This window comes from Eucyclogobius newberryi, unplaced genomic scaffold, assembly GCF_026437365.1.
Source record: "Eucyclogobius newberryi isolate DKJ021-1_F unplaced genomic scaffold, fEucNew1.0.hap1 SCAF_2, whole genome shotgun sequence".
Taxonomy (NCBI): Eukaryota; Metazoa; Chordata; class Actinopteri; order Gobiiformes; family Gobiidae; genus Eucyclogobius; species Eucyclogobius newberryi.
In genome coordinates this window covers 50,704,716-50,711,909 of record NW_027315834.1, presented here as the reverse complement: position 1 = coordinate 50,711,909, position 7,194 = coordinate 50,704,716, and the positions used below count along the sequence as shown (strand labels likewise).

The 7,194-nt window shown below is 48.1% G+C and overlaps 1 protein-coding gene across 1 annotated transcript in view; it reads left to right on the top strand.

Annotated features, from left to right (window-relative positions):
• Positions 1 to 3,826, top strand: part of LOC140367053 (sorting nexin-4-like) — a 44,997-nt gene extending 41,171 nt beyond the window's left edge. Inside the window, exon 14 of the mRNA XM_072453366.1 lies at positions 3,636 to 3,826. Coding sequence (XP_072309467.1) covers positions 3,636 to 3,683 — 48 coding nt within the window. The 3' untranslated portion in view covers positions 3,684 to 3,826. The remainder of the gene's footprint in view (positions 1 to 3,635) is intronic.
• Positions 3,827 to 7,194: the final 3,368 nt, after the last annotated feature.

The window sequence follows — 7,194 nt, the reverse complement described above, 5'->3', positions numbered from 1 at the left end:
CCTGTACAGGTCTTATACTGAGAGTCATGTGGTGCCTGAGGTTCCTGTACAGGTCTTATACTGAGAGTCATGTGGTGCCTGAGGTTCCTGTACAGGTCTTATACTGAGAGTCATGTGGTGCCGGGCGTTCCTGTACAGGTCTTATACTGAGAGTCATGTGGTGCCTGAGGTTCCTGTACAGGTCTTATACTGAGAGTCATGTGGTGCCTGAGGTTCCTGTACAGGTCTTATACCGAGAGTCATGTGGTGCCTGAGGTTCCTGTACAGGTCTTATACTGAGAGTCATGTGGTGCCTGAGGTTCCTGTACAGGTCTTATACTGAGAGTCATGTGGTGCCTGAGGTTCCTGTACAGGTCTTATACTGAGAGTCATGTGGTGCCTGAGGTTCCTGTACAGGTCTTATACTGAGAGTCATGTGGTGCCGGGGGTTCCTGTACAGGTCTTATACTGAGAGTCATGTGGTGCCTGAGGTTCCTGTACAGGTCTTATACTGAGAGTCATGTGGTGCCGGGGGTTCCTGTACAGGTCTTATACTGAGAGTCATGTGGTGCCTGAGGTTCCTGTACAGTTCTTATACTGAGAGTCATGTGGTGCCTGAGGTTCCTGTACAGGTCTTATACTGAGAGTCATGTGGTGCCTGAGGTTCCTGTACAGGTCTTATACTGAGAGTCATGTGGTGCCTGAGGTTCCTGTACAGGTCTTATACTGAGAGTCATGTGGTGCCTGAGGTTCCTGTACAGGTCTTATACTGAGAGTCATGTGGTGCCTGAGGTTCCTGTACAGGTCTTATACTGAGAGTCATGTGGTGCCTGAGGTTCCTGTACAGGTCTTATACTGAGAGTCATGTGGTGCCGGGGGTTCCTGTACAGGTCTTATACTGAGAGCCATGTGGTGCCTGAGGTTCCTGTACAGGTCTTATACTGAGAGTCATGTGGTGCCTAAGGTTCCTCTACAGGTCTTATACTGAGAGTCATGTGGTGCCGGGGGTTCCTGTACAGGTCTTATACTGAGAGTCATGTGGTGCCGGGGGTTCCTGTACAGGTCTTATACTGAGAGTCATGTGGTGCCGGGGGTTCCTGTACAGGTCTTATACTGAGAGTAATGTGGTGCCTAAGGTTCCTGTACAGGTCTTATACTGAGAGTCATGTGGTGCCTGAGGTTCCTGTACAGGTCTTATACTGAGAGTCATGTGGTGCCTGAGGTTCCTGTACAGGTCTTATACCGAGAGTCATGTGGTGCCTGAGGTTCCTGTACAGGTCTGTACAGGTCTTATACTGAGAGTCATGTGGTGCCTGAGGTTCCTGTACAGGTCTTATACTGAGAGTCATGTGGTGCCGGGGGTTCCTGTACAGGTCTTATACTGAGAGTCATGTGGTGCCTGAGGTTCCTGTACAGGTCTTATACTGAGAGTCATGTGGTGCCGGAGGTTCCTGTACAGGTCTTATACTGAGAGTCATGTGGTGCCGGGGGTTCCTGTACAGGTCTTATACTGAGAGTCATGTGGTGCCTGAGGTTCCTGTACAGGTCTTATACTGAGAGTCATGTGGTGCCTGAGGTTCCTGTACAGGTCTTATACTGAGAGTCATGTGGTGCCTGAGGTTCCTGTACAGGTCTTATACTGAGAGTCATGTGGTGCCTGAGGTTCCTGTACAGGTCTTATACTGAGAGTAATGTGGTGCCTGAGGTTCCTGTACAGGTCTTATACTGAGAGTCATGTGGTGCCTGAGGTTCCTGTACAGGTCTTATACTGAGAGTCATGTGGTGCCTGAGGTTCCTGTACAGGTCTTATACTGAGAGTCATGTGGTGCCTGAGGTTCCTGTACAGGTCTTATACTGAGAGTCATGTGGTGCCTGAGGTTCCTGTACAGGTCTTATACTGAGAGTCATGTGGTGCCGGGCGTTCCTGTACAGGTCTTATACTGAGAGTCATGTGGTGCCTGAGGTTCCTGTACAGGTCTTATACTGAGAGTCATGTGGTGCCTGAGGTTCCTGTACAGGTCTTATACCGAGAGTCATGTGGTGCCTGAGGTTCCTGTACAGGTCTTATACTGAGAGTCATGTGGTGCCTGAGGTTCCTGTACAGGTCTTATACTGAGAGTCATGTGGTGCCTGAGGTTCCTGTACAGGTCTTATACTGAGAGTCATGTGGTGCCTGAGGTTCCTGTACAGGTCTTATACTGAGAGTCATGTGGTGCCGGGGGTTCCTGTACAGGTCTTATACTGAGAGTCATGTGGTGCCTGAGGTTCCTGTACAGGTCTTATACTGAGAGTCATGTGGTGCCGGGGGTTCCTGTACAGGTCTTATACTGAGAGTCATGTGGTGCCTGAGGTTCCTGTACAGTTCTTATACTGAGAGTCATGTGGTGCCTGAGGTTCCTGTACAGGTCTTATACTGAGAGTCATGTGGTGCCTGAGGTTCCTGTACAGGTCTTATACTGAGAGTAATGTGGTGCCTGAGGTTCCTGTACAGGTCTTATACTGAGAGTCATGTGGTGCCTGAGGTTCCTCTACAGGTCTTATACTGAGAGTCATGTGGTGCCGGGGGTTCCTGTACAGGTCTTATACTGAGAGTCATGTGGTGCCGGGGGTTCCTGTACAGGTCTTATACTGAGAGTCATGTGGTGCCGGGGGTTCCTGTACAGGTCTTATACTGAGAGTCATGTGGTGCCTAAGGTTCCTGTACAGGTCTTATACTGAGAGTCATGTGGTGCCTGAGGTTCCTGTACAGGTCTTATACTGAGAGTCATGTGGTGCCTGAGGTTCCTGTACAGGTCTTATACCGAGAGTCATGTGGTGCCTGAGGTTCCTGTACAGGTCTGTACAGGTCTTATACTGAGAGTCATGTGGTGCCTGAGGTTCCTGTACAGGTCTTATACTGAGAGTCATGTGGTGCCGGGGGTTCCTGTACAGGTCTTATACTGAGAGTCATGTGGTGCCTGAGGTTCCTGTACAGGTCTTATACTGAGAGTCATGTGGTGCCGGAGGTTCCTGTACAGGTCTTATACTGAGAGTCATGTGGTGCCGGGGGTTCCTGTACAGGTCTTATACTGAGAGTCATGTGGTGCCTGAGGTTCCTGTACAGGTCTTATACTGAGAGTCATGTGGTGCCTGAGGTTCCTGTACAGGTCTTATACTGAGAGTCATGTGGTGCCGGGGGTTCCTGTACAGGTCTTATACTGAGAGTCATGTGGTGCCTAAGGTTCCTGTATAGGTCTTATACTGAGAGTCATGTGGTGCCGGAGGTTCCTGTACAGGTCTTATACTGAGAGTCATGTGGTGCCGGGGGTTCCTGTACAGGTCTTATACTGAGAGTAATGTGGTGCCTGAGGTTCCTGTACAGGTCTTATACTGAGAGTCATGTGGTGCCTGAGGTTCCTGTACAGGTCTTATACTGAGAGTCATGTGGTGCCGGGGGTTCCTGTACAGGTCTTATACTGAGAGTCATGTGGTGCCGGAGGTTCCTGTACAGGTCTTATACTGAGAGTCATGTGGTGCCGGAGGTTCCTGTACAGGTCTTATACTGAGAGTCATGTGGTGCCTAAGGTTCCTGTACAGGTCTTATACTTATGACCCTAACCTCAGAATGTGGATTGAAACATCTTTAAGGTCTTGTTGTCATGTTGTTTTCTCTTCAGGGAATCCAAGTGTGGAGCAACGCCAAAGAATGTTTCCTCAAAATGTGACAAACGTTCAGTTCTGAAGAAGAAGAAGAAGAAGAAGAAGAAGAAGAAGAAGAAGAAGAAGAAGAAGAAGAAGAAGAAGAAGAAGAAGAAGAAGAAGAAGAAGAAGAAGAAGAAGAAGAAGAAGAAGAAGAAGAAGAAGAAGAAGAAGAAGAAGAAGAAGAAGAAGAAGAAGAAGAAGAAGAAGAAGACGCGTTCAGAGACGATGGGACTTTGTTTGTACACGCTTTAGTTTAAAGGTCAAACCAGTTTAAATCAAACTAATGCAGGACCAAAACGAGGCTGAAGTTTACGACAAAATGTTTCCATAAAGTGAGAAGAACTGAACCAATGAGCTCGTCGTGAGGAGGATGAAACGTTTAGTACTTTTATTAGAACTCTGCTTAAAAGTACATTTAGTTTAGAACGTTATTTAAATGAACATGAATCGTTCCATATTTAGACTTTAAAAACAAAGTGTGAAAGACAGTGATATTTACTATTTATTTAACGTTTGTGTGAAGCTATTTGTCTTATTTATTTATTTGTATTTTGTGACTTTTGGAAATGACTAAAAAACTTTAAATTAAGATGAGACTAAATAAACATCAAATGTGTCTTTGTTTCTGTGGATTTGACGAAAAAGTACGACTTAGGTAAAAGTATAGAACACTTAACGATGGCACCAGCAGGAGGCCTGACTCTGGCACCAGCAGGAGGCCGGTCCATGTTTAGTCCTGACTCTGGCACCAGCAGGAGGCCGGTCCATGTTTAGTCCTGACTCTGGCACCAGCAGGAGGCCGGTCCATGTTTAGTCCTGACTCTGGCACCAGCAGGAGGCCGTTCCATGTTTAGTTCTGACTCTGGCACCAGCAGGAGGCCGTTCCATGTTTAGTCCTGACTCTGGCACCAGCAGGAGGCCGGTCCATGTTTAGTCCTGACTCTGGCACCAGCAGGAGGCCGTTCCATGTTTAGTTCTGACTCTGGCACCAGCAGGAGGCCGTTCCATGTTTAGTTCTGACTCTGGCACCAGCAGGAGGCCGTTCCATGTTTAGTCCTGACTCTGGCACCAGCAGGAGGCCGGTCCATGTTTAGTCCTGACTCTGGCACCAGCAGGAGGCCGGTCCATGTTTAGTCCTGACTCTGGCACCAGCAGGAGGCCGGTCCATGTTTAGTCCTGACTCTGGCACCAGCAGGAGGCCGGTCCATGTTTAGTCCTGACTCTGGCACCAGCAGGAGGCCGTTCCATGTTTAGTTCTGACTCTGGCACCAGCAGGAGGCCGTTCCATGTTTAGTCCTGACTCTGGCACCAGCAGGAGGCCGGTCCATGTTTAGTCCTGACTCTGGCACCAGCAGGAGGCCGTTCCATGTTTAGTTCTGACTCTGGCACCAGCAGGAGGCCGTTCCATGTTTAGTTCTGACTCTGGCACCAGCAGGAGGCCGTTCCATGTTTAGTCCTGACTCTGGCACCAGCAGGAGGCCGGTCCATGTTTAGTCCTGACTCTGGCACCAGCAGGAGGCCGCTCCATGTTTAGTCCTGACTCTGGCACCAGCAGGAGGCCGTTCCATGTTTAGTCCTGACTCTGGCACCAGCAGGAGGCCGGTCCATGTTTAGTCCTGACTCTGGCACCAGCAGGAGGCCGGTCCATGTTTAGTCCTGACTCTGGCACCAGCAGGAGGCCGGTCCATGTTTAGTCCTGACTCTGGCACCAGCAGGAGGCCGCTCCATGTTTAGTTCTGACTCTGGCACCAGCAGGAGGCCATTCCATGTTTAGTTCTGAGACTGGCTTTTAGGAATATGTGTGGTTCTACCAAAATGTCTATTCCACGGAATGTAAGGGGCCCACATCTGATTAACTACCGAATGGGAGACGTCTCCATTGGCTGCGAGGCCTTGAGATGCCTTGTGTACATCTATGTAAGAGCATGATCTCATTTCTGTAACTTCTCCCCTGGTGCTACCCAAATAAGGATACCTTTACATCTTGTTCTCTCATTGGCTAATCCGTTGGTACATGGATAGGGTCATACCTGTCCGATATTGTTTATCGGTCTTTGTGCGTCTTCAGTATATAAAGGCGAGGTGCGCCCGGAGAGGGGGGTCCCTGATCATCGGAGACCCGGGCGCTGTTTTCTGCTGTCCTGTATTTGACACTGCTTTCTCTGTAATTAAACTACCTTGAAAAGATTGCAGAGCTTTGTCAGCGTGAATCCTTTGTCTACACCCTACGCCCCAAACGAGCATTGATCCAGCCACCACAGGTGCTAGGCCATGGAGAGACTTGTCCACAAGCAGAGCTGCTTTAAAGTCTCTTCTCTGAGCCACAGTAAATAATCACTTTCCCTAATAAAGGTTTCTGTCCCTCCAGAACAATGACACTACACATGCTTGTGACAGACATTGACACGTACGCACATCATCATAATCAAATCAGCTCCAAAAGAGATAAAACAACCATCACGAATGCAAAGATTCGAGCTCATCCAGAGGTGACCTGACCCTCGATCCTTGTCCACAATACAGAGTCCAGACCACATTTATCAGTAACTCATATTCTTATTTTCACATTTATCATCTGCACAGACAAACAGTACACAGAGCATGACATGAGTCATGTCATGAGTCATGACTCATGACATGACTCATGACATGACATGACTCATGACATGACATGACTCATGTCATGAGTCATGTCATGAGTCATGACATGACTCATGTCATGAGTCATGTCATGACTCATGACATGACTCATGTCATGACTCATGTCATGAGTCATGTCATGACTCATGACATGAGTCATGTCATGACTCATGACATGAGTCATGTCATGAGTCATGTCATGTCATGAGTCATGTCATGAGTCATGTCATGAGTCATGACATGACTCATGACATGAGTCATGTACGGTGGAGTCAGGTACGTTGAGCTGGGAGAGCTTGTCCTGGAGCAGAGCAGGAGGTGGTGTTGATCCTGGTGTAGGTTCCCGGGGAGTCCAGGTGCTGAAGGTGAAATGGAGAGCCAGGTTGATGGCGTCGTCCACAGACCTGTGACTCTGTAGAGCAGTGGTCCCCAAACTGTTTGACTCGAGGGCCACATTGGGTTCTAAAATTTGACCGAGGGGCCGGGCCAGGAAAATATGGTGTGTTTGTGTGAACGAATGAATTACTATAAATTACACGCAAGATTTGATCTGTAAATTGTAACAAAGCAACAAATGCAAGGCTCAATGTGCAAATTGTTTTTCAAATGCATTAAATAATGATTATTTTAATTACATTTCAGTTGAATAAACACAGCAAGAAAATTGACCTTCAATTTCAGTGGGAACAGTGTTGTTGATCTCCCTGTTTTGCATCAAAGTCTGGTGTAAGTTTTGTTGTGGACATTCTCAGGATCGATCCTCTGGTGTTGGTCAGTGAAGCTGGATCTGTGATGGGCTTTGTTCATGTTCATGACACTGAATGTCTCACATATGCAGGTCGAGCCAAACAAGACCAGCATCTTCTGTACGTCCTCCGGAGGTTTTGTTTCCTT